Source organism: Eublepharis macularius, chromosome 4, assembly GCF_028583425.1.
Source record: "Eublepharis macularius isolate TG4126 chromosome 4, MPM_Emac_v1.0, whole genome shotgun sequence".
NCBI classification, from domain to species: Eukaryota; Metazoa; Chordata; class Lepidosauria; order Squamata; family Eublepharidae; genus Eublepharis; species Eublepharis macularius.
In genome coordinates, this window is record NC_072793.1 from 61,773,528 (window position 1) to 61,788,888 (window position 15,361).

General features: G+C 39.2%; 1 protein-coding gene and 1 non-coding gene across 3 annotated transcripts in view; one reads left to right on the top strand and one right to left on the bottom strand.

Moving 5' to 3' along the window:
• Positions 1-401: 401 nt before the first annotated feature.
• TRNAT-UGU (transfer RNA threonine (anticodon UGU)) lies at positions 402-478 on the bottom strand. The gene has a single exon. It is a non-coding gene; the product is annotated as a tRNA-Thr (tRNA).
• Positions 479-11,628: 11,150 nt separating this feature from the next.
• Positions 11,629-15,361, top strand: part of ERGIC1 (endoplasmic reticulum-golgi intermediate compartment 1) — a 109,109-nt gene continuing 105,376 nt past the window's right edge. For both annotated transcript variants that reach the window (XM_054977338.1, XM_054977339.1), the window contains exon 1: positions 11,629-11,726. In XM_054977338.1, the coding sequence (XP_054833313.1) occupies positions 11,707-11,726 (20 nt within the window). In that variant the 5' untranslated portion in view covers positions 11,629-11,706. The remainder of the gene's footprint in view (positions 11,727-15,361) is intronic.

Here is a 15,361-nt window from a genome sequence, read left to right on the forward strand (position 1 = left end):
GTTCTGAGATAAACACATTTTGTTCTATTTTACCTCTGATGGAAAGCTCTTTATAGTACTTTACAATGTGATCTCTTTTAAATGGAATTGATGTAACCAGTTGAAAGGGACATGTTTCCCTTATCCCTTCCATTAAGCTTCTGTTAAAGGGTAGATTTCTTTTCTCTAGGTTGTTGGCAACCCTTCTTGAAAGTGACGTAGCCATTGCAGACGGCTGTAATGCGCTTTTGGAGGCCTACTAATGAGCAGATTGCCTTGTTCTGTAAGAATACACATGAAGTCTCTTTAAACTGAGTCAGGTCATTGGTCTAGCCAAGTCAAGTGTCTACTCTGACTGGCATTGGTTTTCCAGGATCTCAGACAGGGGCCCTTCGTATCACTTGCTAGTTAATCCTTTTTCCTGGAGATGTTAGGAATCGAACCCAAGACCTTCTGCATACAAAGCAGATGCTCTACCATTGAGCCACATTGCCTCTCCTCCTATGCCCATATTAGGATCTGATTGGACAATATATTAAACGTGAGCTGAGTTGGGGGGAAGCCATAACATAACTTGCATTTAACATGTGACCTAAGGCCTATCTTTAAAATGGGGGAGCCATAACAGCTCCTGAGTGTGCACGGAGGCAGAAGAAGCATCATAATTCCCTCCCTTCTTCCCCACATGCTTTCACTGGCATTTGACTTACTTCTGGCTCCTTGGGTTCCATGAGGCACATGAAACTGGCCATAAAACAACTGGCCCTCCCCACACAGCCCTTCTTATGCTAGTAAAAGCGTGCAATGTGGAACGGAGGGAATGATGATGCTCCTCTTACCTCCACACATGCTTAGTAGCCAATTTGCCCCCCCTCCTCATTTTAAAGGTGATCAATGCGACTCAAGTAAAACAAGAGTTGGATTGTGATTTCCCCCCATAACATATCATCTAATCACACCTTTATAGGTTTCTTCAGGACCACAGCAGGGTGTGAAGGTGAAATAGAGTCAAAAGCCGTAGCTGAATAATCTTTCTCTGAATACACACTCATGATTGATTGGTAAAGTGTAACAACTGTGAGAGAACTGCCAAACTGGTTTAAACTAGTTTACAAAGGGTCGAAGATACTTGATCCCTGGGGCAGTTTTGTAAAACATGGTGTAATAGGTCAACTTCCTGGACAACAAAGGAATTTGTGTCTACAATGACTGGAGGAAAGTTAGATTTCCAAACTCTCTCTGTTTTGAAGCCTTGTTATTTCTGTGTTGCCATTTCAGAACTAAAACTGGATGAAAATGTATCTATATTACAAAAGAACCCATTTCCGACATTCCTCCTACCATACTTAGACTGTGCTGTTACACTCAACCTATTCCACCTTTAGTATACCACCCTGAAACCACTTATGGTCAAGCTTAGAGAAATCCTGATGTACAATACATAAGAGAGCTCAAGGTATATGGAGCTTTTTAGGTCAGAAGAAATACCTTGAATTGTGCTTGGAAAGTAAGGTTGTCAAAAACCTGGAGAAAAAAATGTCTTGCTCCTTTCACAGAGGCTTAATGTGTGGAAATGAGCAGTTGAAGATTTTTATGGCAGAGATAAATAACATCTCCTTGTAAATAACAACCTATTAAGCTTTTTCTCCAGGTTGTTGGCAACTGTATGTGAAAATGGACTTAGACTACAGTACAGTGAATTCTTTACGTACTAAAGTTTAAATCAATCAGATTAGAAGTCTAATATATTAAAATTCTATGGCTGTTGTTTTCTTTCACCCAGTATTGTGTAAAAAAATCAGTTAAAATATGCTGAAGTGTATGTTGTTTCTGAGTGAAAATGAGCAATATTAGCCTGTCATACTTTGTAAACATAATTGTAGCAATTTTTGTGGGGAGGTGTGTAATATATGAAATGCTCATTTCTAAGGAATTCCTCAGGTATCTGTATTGAAGATGGTTTTAAAATTTTTCTTGTAAGCCATTTGCCTATAATAATGTTTAAACCAAAGGCTCAGATGAACCCTCTAACTGTTCTTCATCTGCGATTTTATTTCTAATATTACATTATTAATTAAATTAAGTAATAGGAAAAATAATAAAATAATAAAATAAATAATAGGAAAACAAAGGGAAATGTTTAAACACTTCTCAGAGGTAGGAATAAATACAATTTTACACTGCAGTACACAGTACACTGATATAGACATCAGAGGATTGAAGAAAGATTAAAGGTTCTTATCACAGAGAAGTTTATTAATGTAAACAGGTCTTCATCAGGCTTGTGAGCTAACCTGGTCAAGTTTGTTACAATATGATTTTGAAGCAATCAAAGTTTCTTTCTATAACTAAAACCAACCTGATGTTATTCATTCACAAAAACAACTCACCCTCCTGGAAACATAACCAGGATCCCTAGAATAATAGCACATGTTGGATGTGGATGTAAGTTAGTATGCTGATCACATTTTTAGTCTGTTCAATCTTCACCTGAGAGAGCATCCAGTCCCCTGAACAGAGTGACTCATTTGAGAGGGAATCCACGCCCATCAGGATTACTGACTCACAGAATCCAGCTGTTTGCAAAGCTGCGTATGTCTGACTCTTCTTTTTCCTTCATTGATTTCTTAGAAATCTTTCCTAAAATGTAATTAGTGTGAAATGCAATGACACTCCCTGTAGAACAAAATGTCATATGCAAGCCAGCACCCCCTGAAAAGCAGCGTGACCACTTTAACATGACATTCCCCATACATACTCTCAGCTGGATTGTCACTTTATATTCTGGTTCTTCTACAGTGCCTTTAATAGCTACCTGATACAAAGAAATTAAACAATGATTTTCAGAGCATGGAGATGGAATGTTGGACAAGCTTTGCTGCTGAGAACTGTTGCATATATGCTCCAATTGTTCCTGTCTGCCAGAACAGTGTCTATTTTCTGATCTGTCCCTGGTAGAAGGGTACAATTGGAAAAATACTACTTTGTCTTGTATGAGTTTGAGGAGAGGTTGGGGGATGCCTTTAAAAATATTTCTGTTGAGTACTAGAATTCTCTAGGGTCCCCCTCTCCTCTCCCCTAGTGTCTACAGAAAAATCATGGAGAGCAGGGCAGGTGGACCTTGACTCTCTAGCAGATGTGCACAATGCACATTCATACTTGTGCATGGGCACACAATGCCAGTGTATGGCTTCTCTGCTAAACCACTCTGCTGCCTATTGTGCTTTTAAGTTGTTCTTAAGAGTTAGAATTACAACATTTTGAGTTGAAGGCTTCTAAATATTAGTGGGAAATAGTTATAGTCACACAAACCTCAGAGACCCTCATTGTTTTACGGAAGTTAACCTAATTGTTCCTCAGTACTGGTCTAGTAAAAGTCACACAGATTTAGGTAAATTGCTTTGCTTATTTCTTCATTGGTAATAATAACACAAAAAAGGAAACCCTTACTGGGAGTAAGGCAACAGTCTGAACAATATCTTACAAAGTATCAAGTTTATCACATGAAAGGTTATCAAAACTATCCAATCAAAGTGCCAAAGTGCTAGACCATATGAACACAATTTCTCATGGCAAACTCAGTACATTCATCATTACACATCATTAGTGAACAAACGACGCAAGAACCCCCTGGGAATATACTTTACAAAACCAAGGGAATTAAGGCATCCAACAGGTAAGTCCTTCGAAAGATCTGTCTTTGGACATTCTTATACGAAGTAAGTCTCTTTTTCCTTTTCATAGGTGTTCCAGTGGACGCAGATGAACAATTCCAAGCCCAAACTGGGGCCGGCTATCTGATCACACAGATTTCGTCCAGAATGGACTTCTTCAGGGGCAAGGATTCAGTCCACAGTACCAGTTACCAATTCATCATTAACTCATTCTCTTAACCCGGAAAGTGGTGCTCGGATGCTCATTCACGTGCACTCAAGGTTACTTAAAATTGGGGAGTATACTATCACTTCCCAATCAAAACCTGGAGGCAGATCTTGAGATGGAATTATTAAGCACATCAAGGGACAAAATATATTGAGGGGACATCAGCATGGTTTCTGCAAAGGAAAGTCCTGCCTCAGAGTTCTTTAAAGAAGTTAACAAGCATATGGATATGGGTGGTCCATTAGAGATCATATACGTAGATTACAAAAGGCTTTGGACAAGGTACATCTCCAAAGACTCCTAGGTAAACTTAGCAGTCATGGGATAAGGAAATGGGTCTTATTATAGATTAAAAGTTGGTTAAATGGCAGGAATGAGACAGTAGGAATAAATGGACAGTACCCACAATGGTAGGATGAAAGCATAAGGGTCCAACAATCAGTATGAGACTAGTGCTTTTTAGTGTGTTCGTAAGTGCTTTGGAATTAGGGTTGAGCAGTGTAGCCAAGTTTGCTGATGATACCAAATTATTCAGGATGGTGAAAAACAAGGCAGATAGTGAAGAGCTACAGGAGGATCTCTCTAAACTGGGTGAATGGGCACCAACATGGCAAATGAAGTTCAATGGGAGTAACTGTGATGCATATTAGAACGGCAAGTCCTAATGTTAAATATATGCTGATGAGGTTTGAACTGGTTGAGACTGAGACTGAATGAGATCTTGGGGTTGTAGTGCAAAGCTCGATGAAAAATGTCAACTCAGTCTGTGGCAACAGTGAAAAAAGGCAAAGACTACGAATTACTAGGAAAAGGATTGAAAATAAAATGGCCAACAGTGTAATGCCCTTGTATAAAGTTATAGTGGGGCCTCATTTGGAATACTGTGTGCAGTTCTGCTTGCTGTTATCACAAAAAGGATATTGCAGAGCTGGAAAAAATACAAAGGAGGGCAACCAAGATTATTAGAGAGTTGGAGCACTTTTTCTATAAGGAAAGGCTGGTGAGTCTGAGAAATTATGCATGGGCTGGAAAAAGTGGATAGAGGGAGCTTTTTCTTCCTCTCACATAATACTAGAACTTGAGGGCACTCGATGGAATTGTTGGGAAATATGTTCAGGACATACAAAAGCAAATACTTCTTTGCTTAACAAATAATTAAACTGTGGAATTCACCATCAGTTGAGGTAGTGATGGCTGCAAGCATAGTTTGTTTTAAAAGGAGGCTAGACAGATTCTTAGAGGAGAGATCCATCAATGGCTACTGGCCATGGTGACTGAAAGGAGCCCCCATATACAGAAGGAGCAAACTTCTGATTATTAGTGTTGGGAGGCAGTAGGGGAGGCCCTTGGCTTCTATGCCCTGTTTGTTTGGCCCTCCAGGACAACTGGTTGGCCACTGTGTTAAACAGTATGCTGGATTAGAAACATGGAGCTGGAAGGTACCCCAAGAGTCATCTAGTCCAGCTCCCTGCACAATGCAAGAAATTCACCGCTAGATAGACAGCTGGTCTGATCCAGGAAGCTTTTCTGATGTTATGTTGTAATATTGGTACAAGCAGGGAGTTTTACAACAAAGGAGCTTTCTGCAAATTGCGAGTTTGAGCTCTAAAATGTGGAATTCTTTGAACAAGAAGGTATCTATACGTAGCTCATAAATCAAAACAAGTTCCTTGAAAGTACAATGTCCCCCAGAGTGGAGAAGATAGTAATTGAACCTTAGTCATGCATATTGTCCTGTGACCTTTCAGAGTCTTTCTCACATGAGGCATAAGTTCAGAATTCAGATATAGTCACCAATAACCTATTTAAATTTAGAAAGTGATCAGGAACATGGAATGCACAAGGAAGCAGAAATTTCACATTACTAATTCAGATTCTGAAATTCAGCAATTCAATGTCTTTGGCTGACTCATCTCAATTTCCTGTCTCATCGTCTCCGTCTGTAAAATGGCATCTTCCAAATAACATTGTGAGGGTCACTTGATAATATACTTTGAACAGACTCCATTGTGTTAATTAAGATTACTACCCATACTTTTAAAAATTACTTATAAGTACAATAGATAGTTGATTTCAGCTTCAGTCACCAACATCAGCTAGCTCACACAACACACTGATTGTCCTCATTTAAACTCCTGCTTTGAGTGCTCATTCTGGCACACTCTGTAATGATCTAAGGAACTGCACCCTGCTGGCATGCCGTCAGATTCCTGTTTCTTATCTCATATGTTCTAGAAGATTCATGTTATTAAACAATGTAATGACGAGGGTCTTATCTTACAGCATTAACTTTTTAATGCTTTGGCACAGTACAATGTGAGCCAGATCTGTCTTCCAGCAACACTTTTTAATGAGTTCATCTGTTTTCTGGAGAATGTGTACTTTCACATATCATGTGCTCCCCAGATTACTTAATGTGGGGGATTAATTACATGTGAAGAGATTATTTATTTCTTAACTATGTCTGCTTAATTAGCACAGGATACAGTCCAGTCAACTTAAAAATACATTTATTTTTACGGAAGATATCTAAGAATGTGTTTAGCTTTCCCATAGAAATCAATGGGATTTAACGTTTTCTTCCTTTCTCAGTCCAGGGTGTTTTACAAAGTTAAAACGTTAGGAATGAGGACTGCCTGATATAATTTCATTGATTCTAATGGGGAAAGCCTGATATTGTTAGTTGTATCAAGGTATAAATATTAAAGCAACTGTCAATCTAATGACTTTATGAAGTATTTTTGGATAATAATGATACATAAAATTTAAATTTTTACATCTTTTTTATTTAAGAGCAGTTCAAAAAATAAAAAAACCTTACCAAACAAACTTACTCTGCAATTCATGCTCTTGTAGCCTGTGAATTTGTGATATGACGGCACAATTGATGAGGCCAAGAGTCTTTTGTCATACAATAGTTGAGATCTTCAGTTTGTATGAGAAGGTATGATATGAGTTACTGTAGCTTTAACAGGAATAGAAATATTTGTGAACCTTCTGAAAGTTGGTATGTGTGACAGTTGACAGATCTGGAAGTCTGATAAGCCATGTTGTGCTTCAGCAGTACAGTTGTCGCTTTGGTACTAAGATGCAAGATAACATTACAGAAGAAACAGAAAAAAAACAAACTCAAACACCTCTAGAAGTGTGTAGATTGCAAGATGGTTCTTTCTTTCTTTCTTTCTTTCTTTCTTTCTTTCTTTCTTTCTTTCTTTCTTTCTTTCTTTCTTTCTTTCTTTCTTTCTTTCTTTCTTTCTTTCTTTCTTTCTTTCTTTTACTAATTTTAAATTTTGAATCCTACAGAGGGGAGGGAAGCTGGCAGGGAAGTTGTATTCTGCCATCAGAAATACTTCCATTGGTGGAAATTTCCAGTGGATCCAAGCCTTGGTTTACATAGTTAACAATGAATATTATGCTTAATGAAGGATTGGCTTTCTGCCATGTGTTTTTAAGTATTTAAGGAGTTTTATTGGTTTTAAAGGTATTTGTATTTTATATTAGTGTATTAATTGTAATCCGCCCTGAGCCTGCTGATGTGGGGAGGGCGGAATATAAATAGAATTAAATAAATAAATAAATAAATAGCCATGTCACACTTGTAATAAATGAATTGTCCCTTACTCAGCCGCTGAAATTTAATTATTCACAGCAGAAAATGCGTATCTCATCTCTTTTTGTTAAACAAATTAACACTCAAGGCTAAAAACAGCTATATATTAAACTGCACAGAACAGCAACCAGCAGCACAACTAAAAATAAAAATAGCTTGAAGTAAGCATAAAACAAGGTATGTTGAAGTTTTGCTGAAGAAGTGGCTTCTTTTGCTTTTGTGGCTGCAAGAACATCCAAACTGTTGGTGTGAGTGACTGTTATGGTGATGAATGATTCCTTTTTGTAGTATTTACCTGTTCTTAATCTGCTTCTGCATGTTACTTATTTTGTCATCATGACCTACAACTGGAATACCAATTATTCTATTTGTCCTTACTATGTGTGAAGTGGTAACAAATTATGTTACTGCAGTGATGAATATTTCAGCTTAATCTGCAGATCTCTGTTAGTTTCCTGAAAAGACATTCCCTTTTTATTCAGTGTGATGCAGTGGCTTGTCTTTCCAATGGCATAGTATACGTCTTTCAGTAACTGTAAGGGAGTTTCCATCGATCAGCAGTTAAGGGCCCATTTCCATTGATCAGCAGTTAAGTTCTATGACACATGCAAATAATTTAAAAGTACGTAAACATCCTCAAAAATAAATGAGTATTCTAACACAAAATTAATATAAATAATGACTTCCTCTCAAAAGGACAAAATAACTGGACATGTTCAAAACATATGCTTAAGAGACCCATCTGATAAGTTTCAATGCTAACAACTGGACACTGTACTTAATCCTTTACTAAAAAGGAGCTATGGTGTCCAATATACCCTAAACATAATTTTTTGCTATAGGCCTTAGATCTCTTCAGCTTAACTGGTATTATCGTCTTAGTAATAGATGGTTGTATACGGTCAGTGAATGGGGTGGCTGACAAAACAGGCATTTTGCCTAACCGGAAGCAATATTTAGTTAGGCAAAATGCCTGTTTCATATGGAATATAGGATCCCTTTTTTACCTTACAGCCTTCCCATGCACTGATTGTTGTCACCCATCGGGCCCCCTGTACAGGCCTGCACTTCTAACCACAGTAAACACATATTCAAAACCCTCTCATTAATACAAAGAAACAAAACATACAAACTTATTTACATGGCAAAACATTACAGGGGGGGTCATGCGGTGGAACTGATCTTCATGTGAACATCAGAGAGGAAGTCCCTAGCTGAAATGTCGTCTGTCTCGAATTCAGGGCCAAACTGTACATGCCACTGCCAATCTGTGAGCACTGAGCAGATATTACCTACATGTAATTTAGCTGCCAAAAAAAAAAGCGCAACCATAGTAAGGGTAATTTTAACCCACCCTCCCCTGTGCTGTTTCCCAAATTAAAAATGACTCCTTGGGGGCTGGTACACTCCTGTTGTACCTCTATTCAGGCTAAAAGCAGCCTTTTGAAAGTCTTTGACTGGGAAAACAACAAAGAGGAATAATTAAATCCATAAGTACGATGGCGCCTATGAGTACCACATTGGGGACCCTGGGATTAAAAAAAAGAAAGCTGGGAATTCAGAGGACCTAGTAAATCCATTGTTATAAATTTATACCGATGGGTCAACCCCCAGCCCTCCACTGATAGGAGAAATGGTAGGCATACTAACATGCTTTGACTACTGTAATCCTTCAAAAAATAGATTGTTCCAAACCAAGTTTAGGAAATATTGCAGAAAAGTGGGAGAAAATACAGAAAGCGGACAATTAGGGGACAATGACATGTGGATGCCCCCCCCCCAAGTTCTGCTCCAAGCTGAGTATAATCTCTAGGTGAGCATTCTACATGTTGGGAATTCAGTCACAGATTCCCAGCGCCACATGTAGTTATGTCCTCAAATGCAGCCTAGGATGTATAGCAATTTAAGAACCGATTCCAATGGGTTTAGGGGAACATTTAATAAGAAAGGTACAAGCTAGACAGGTTGGGCCATGCATATCGGGGGTGGGTGAACACTTACATAAAAGGAGTGTGTGGGTGAGGGGAACTAAAGCTTGTCCTATCCATTTATGCACCTTACCTGTGCTCTGTTGCTTCACATGTTTCTCCCCCTAGCTTGGCTCTCTTCTGCTGTTCCTCAGGTCTAACCTCCCCTCTTTAATATGGAGATTAATTGTAATATGGACTATACCCAAGATTATTGTAGAGTTTACTGAGATAATGTATTGCAAACATGTAATGTATTATTACATTCTTTAGACTTTATGTCAAGATTACTTAACTCAGATGTTTGCATAAACACTGTTCTGTATACACTGTCAGTTCAGCAACTCTCTTTGTAACCCTCCCCAAAACCCATTTCTGTGTTTATATAAAATTAGTGTTTATGGATTCACACTCCTATGCACCTGATGAAGTGTGCTCATGAAAAGTTATGCTGGAATGAATGCATGAATGAATAAGGGAACTTTGATTCTTTAATGTTCTTATCCTGGAAGTTTAGTTGGTCTTTAAAGTGCTAGTGGACTCAAATCTTGATCTTCTACTGCAGACCAACATGGCTACCCACTTGAAACAATCTTCATGGAATAAATGTTGTTACATCTGTAAGGTACCACTATATTCCCGTTTAGTTTGCAGTAAAAGGGAAACTCCTTACTACTTCACTCTGCAAGTATATAGCTGATTGTATGTACAGGACCTGAAACAATAATTTAGAATGAACTAATCAAGAATAATAGTGCATCTCACATATGATACTCGGAAGTTCCATTTGATGGATATAGATTTGGAGGCTTTTTATATACTTATTTTTATATACTAAACCTATGCATCCCTTCCTATCCACCAGATTGAGACTCATTGGCGCCCTTGAAAGTATTATGCCCAGAAGAAAGTAGGTAAAAGGTTAGACAAAATCAAAAAGAGTCCAGTAGCACCTTTAAGACTAACCAATTTTATTTTAGCGTAAGCTTTCGAGAATCAAGTTCTCTTTGTCAGATGCCTGATACAGAGACTGTCTCTGTATCAGGCATCTGACAAAGAGAACTTGATTCTCGAAAGCTTATGCTAAAATAAAATTGGTTAGTCTTAAAGGTGCTACTGGACTCTTTTTGATTTTGCTACCACAGACTAACACGGCTAACTTCTCTGCAAAAGGTTAGACAGTGTCCTTCCAAAATGAGGGCAGAGGAAAAAAAACTATGAAGACTGGAATTCCCCCAAATAGAGAGGCCAGCCCAGAATTGCATCTTCAAATCACAACTGACCCTAGATATGTTACGAGCCAATAAGATATCAAATATTAGAATACTGTAATATTGTTATGATTATCTGAAAGTATTAATTGCCTGTATTTCTATTGTAATTTTGATGAGCTCAGGACACAAGTAGACCACCTACTCCTGTGAAAATAAGCTCCTCCATTGTTTAAATTAAACAATCATATATTGCTTCATTCTACAGGACTCCGTGGTGTGTGTCTCTTATTGTGATTGGTGAGAGGGACACCTAAGGCACAAGTTTGTGCATAACACATTCAACAAGGTTTACTTCCAAAGAGAAGGAAAACAAATTTCCTTTGGTTGTGCAAACTCATAGATCTGCATCTCTTAACACAGGAAACTTTTTCACTCTGATACAGGTGTTGGATTCACCAAAGACATTCACCAAGACATTCTGTATATGTGTTGTTAAGGCCCTGGGTGTCCAACTGTAAATATATAGCTCCCCCCACCCCTACACTTCCCTGGTTAACATTGCTCCCTTCTCCTGCCCTTATACCCATTTCTGTACAACGTCCCATTGTAAATATATAAGCCCCCCGTCCCCGTTAACATTCCTCCCTTCTGTATATGTGCAGTTAAGCCCTCGGGTTCCATTGTAAGTATGTAGCCTTCTACCTCCCTCTACCCTGGTTAACATAACTCCCTTCTCCTGCCTTTTTACCCATTTCTGTATATGTGCAGTGAAGGCCTCGTGAGCCCCGTTGTAAATATAGAGCGCCCCCCCCCCCCCCGGCGCTCCTCTGTTTAACATTGCTGCCTTCTCCTGCCCTTGCAACCGCTTGCTGTCCCCTTTAACTTGGGGCGGAAGCAGCGCGGCGATCGGTCTCTGCCGCCCAATGAGTTCTTGCTGCGCGTCCTCTGGCCTGGCCGGGCTGGGTCCGTCACTTCCTGTCCCTGAAGCCGGCACGAGTGAAACTGAGATCCTGGGGAGGGGGTTGGGGGAGGTTGCATTGCCTTCGCCACCAACATGCCCTTTGATTTCAGGAGGTGAGTGCGGCGACCCCAGGACAAAAAAAGGGAGTGAGCCCCCCTTCCCGCATAGGCAGATTCTGCAGCACTTGGGAAGGGGCAGGGGTAGGGGGAGCCCCCCCCCCCCTTGTTAGTCAGAGGAGGCGCTCACCTTATTCGCGAGCAAGAGGTAGAGGCGCATGCCTTGAATGCAGTCGTGCACGGTTGAATGGGGTGAAAGTGGCTGTTAGCAAGCACAGCTGGCCAGTTGCATCACTATGCCTGGGGCAAAAAGCGGGGACGACACAAGATAATTTTGTTTGTTTGTTCTAATGAATGATGGCCTCTGTTCTTGCAGTATTATTGTAATGGAGAAGTAAGCAGCTGGTAGCTGTAAGACAAATTTGGGATGAAGAAGGGTGCTGTCATGATTCCCTTTGCCAAGCCAGAGATAAAAGAGGAGTGTGTAGGAAGCAAACCTTTTTTAAAAAAATGAGTTTGGTTTGCAGGGCTATTAAAGTTGAAGCCTTACCCCAATATCTCCTGTTCTCTTCTATAACAAAACCAGCTGCTATCCAGGGTCATAATTGTGCTGAATGAACTGGAAATAGAACAATTGGAAAGTGATGGAAGCAAGTGGCAATATTCATTACCCATTTTGAGGGCTTATTAAAGATAGGTGGTTCAGAGGGAGACATCTGGAGTCACTATTAGAGCCACTGGAGTAATGGGAGGTATAGTTGGAGCAGCCAGTGTGAGAGTGTATATAGTGGTTAGAGCATTGGACTAGAATCTGGGAGAACCTGCTTCGAATCACAGTGCCATAGAAGCTTGCTGGGTGATTTTGAGTGAGTCATACACTTTCAGCCTAACCTATCTCACAGAGGTTTTGTGAGGATGTAATAGAGAAGAGGAGAAAGATGTAAGCCACTTTGCGTCCCCACTGGGGGGAACAGCAGGGTAAAAATGAAATAAATAAATTATAAGAGAACTAAGGAATGAAGGCATGGAAAATTAGCAGTGCTTATGGTGGAGGGAAACTGAAGTAAGAACACAATGACTGTTGTTGAGATTATATGTGTCTGATATTGGTTTCACTTAATGACAGCACCAACAAAAACAACAAGTGTGCTTGCATACCGCTCTTCTAGACAGATTAGTGTCTCTCTCAGAGCGGTGAACTCAGTCAGTTTTATTATTAGTCCCACAATTCAGCTGGAGCTAAGGAGTGTGGCTTATGCTTTTGAAATGGCATCCTTATATACCTATCAACCCTCTGCAAAAGTAGTCCTTGCTGTTATATCACCTGTCACAATTTCACTATCAAAATGCTTGTGATCTCCAAACGTTGATACGTGCTCAGTGATACTGTTCTGGCATTCCTTCTGCCTTTCCTTCATATCTGTTTCTTCCATTTTGTTGTTTGAGCCTAGGTTTGGTAGTTCTGTAGTTATTTTGTAAAGACTCTTTACAGATCTTATATTCTCTGTATGTTTCCTTCTAACGTTTCTGCTTATATCTTATATTAATTCTGTTATGCAATGCAGGGTGATGTGAGCAGGTCTGGTGAGGTGGCATTAAATAAATATGATTTTTAAAAAGGAATTATAGATAAAGAGTTTTTTCTTTCATTCTCATTGTTTTCAGTTGCTTTTCTTCCATCTTTATTCATTAGGTCTTCAGATCAGATGATTAGTATTGGCAAAGTATGTGGGTATATATAGGACGGCAAATTTTTGCAAAGAAGTCTTCTCTGGCATAAGATTAGTATTGCCCTAAAATAATTCAATTGCTATAACAGAGGAGGCAAGGTCCCCTTGTATTCTACTGCAAGTCACTACTGAGACAGCCATTTCTGGTTGTATGTCTCAGATCATCTGCAGAAGGAGCCACAACCATATTCCAAAACTTCATTTGCTCTCATATCATGGGGCAATGCAGTGCTCAAGTCATCCCTGCCACCTCTGCTTTCAAAGGTCCCACATTTGCAGATGTTTTCCAGAGGTCTCATCTGCCTAAGGGATGGGAGAACATAGAAATGTAGTCCTTACGGAAGAAAACATGCTATTATTATATAACACTTGATATGCTAGGTGCTTAGTGAGGTCTACGCCCCAAAGCGCTTATGACATAACTTTGGTCAGAGTAAACACACAAGCAGCAGGCTTATAGGTAGGGTGTGGTGGCCTGGCTGATGGACATGGGTGATTGTAAAGAAGGTTCAGCTTTGGAGGAGTGAATAGAAGGGTGTGTAGAAGTTTGAGGCTCTTCCAGACCTAGTATTATTATTATATAATGTTGTTAAATTACAGATTTCGATCAAGATGGAAATAGCTGTATTAGTCTGTCTGTAGCAGTAGAAAAGAGTAAGAGTCCAGTAGCACCTATATGACTAACAAAATTTGTGGTAGGGTATGAGCTTTCGTGAGCCACAGCTCACTTCTTCAGATACTTCTTCAGATCTGATATATTTCTATCAGATACTTGAGTTGCATTGGAGAAGGGTTAGAGAATTATCTTTAATATTTTTTGCCATCTTAAATAAGTTGAGAGAATGCTATATGATTTATGACAGGACAGACTATAATGGACAATAGTTGATTCCTCCCACTTTTTCTGTAGGCAGAACCCTGAAAATTCTGATATTTACATTATTTATGTATCAAGTACTAAAACTTATTTAGCGGGGCTGTCCAGACAGGATATTCATGCATTATGAATGCAGCCTGTGGTATAACCATGAGTCAGTCATTTCTTTTGAGTAGAACCAAGAATCAGTGTATAAAAAGTACAGTCCAGATTTATTCACTTTGGTTGAACAACAGGAATAAAAAAGTGCATTCCCTGAGGAGCTAGATGATTGCAGTACTTCTGTTTTTTGTGCATTCTGAGCACTCTGTATTATCTGGAAGCTGAGTCAATAGTTCTCCCGTCACTTTTTTCCTTGATTCCAGCATTCATGTTTTCTTATTCTACAGAAGAGATTACAATTTAGGCAGTTGCCATTGCGTAGAATTCATATCAATAGCTAATGGAAAATACATATTTGAGAGTGGTTTTGAATCTCAAAGGCCCTTTTGTGGAGAATTGAATTAGATTGTCAGGCTGATAATTTGTTCTGTTCCCCTGTCTCTGTGTTTGTTCTTTCCTTGTGTATTTCAGTGGCAGTATTAATTCTGCACAGTTCGTTAGCAAAAAGAAAAAAAAAGTTTAACTTGTTCTACAAGAATTGTAGATAGCCATGTTGATCCATGGAATAACTTCAAAGAACAATAGTGGCACTATATGAAAAAAAACACATTAAATGGTGGATGCAAGCTTCCTGGTTTCCCCAGAACTCTTAATTGGGTTGGTTTTATATACAGAAAGGGTGTTCCAAGTTCTTTTCTGTAGTATGTCATATTGTTTCTGAGGCTAGATGGCAAAAGACATTTTTTGCACAGCAAAGGGAGTGCCAGCTTCTTATTACCTTGCTTTGCCTATGAGATGAGATCACCTGTACTTAATCTTGCTTTAGTATTGTCTACTGATTAATGCCTATGGTATCTTCCAAAATTTAGTTATATATATTATAAGCAGTTGGAGAGAAATGGCTGGGGAAAAGACCTTATTCTTTATTTCCTCATGTAGTGGTAGCTGGTTTATTAAAATTTCTGTGTAACGAAGGGGATTGT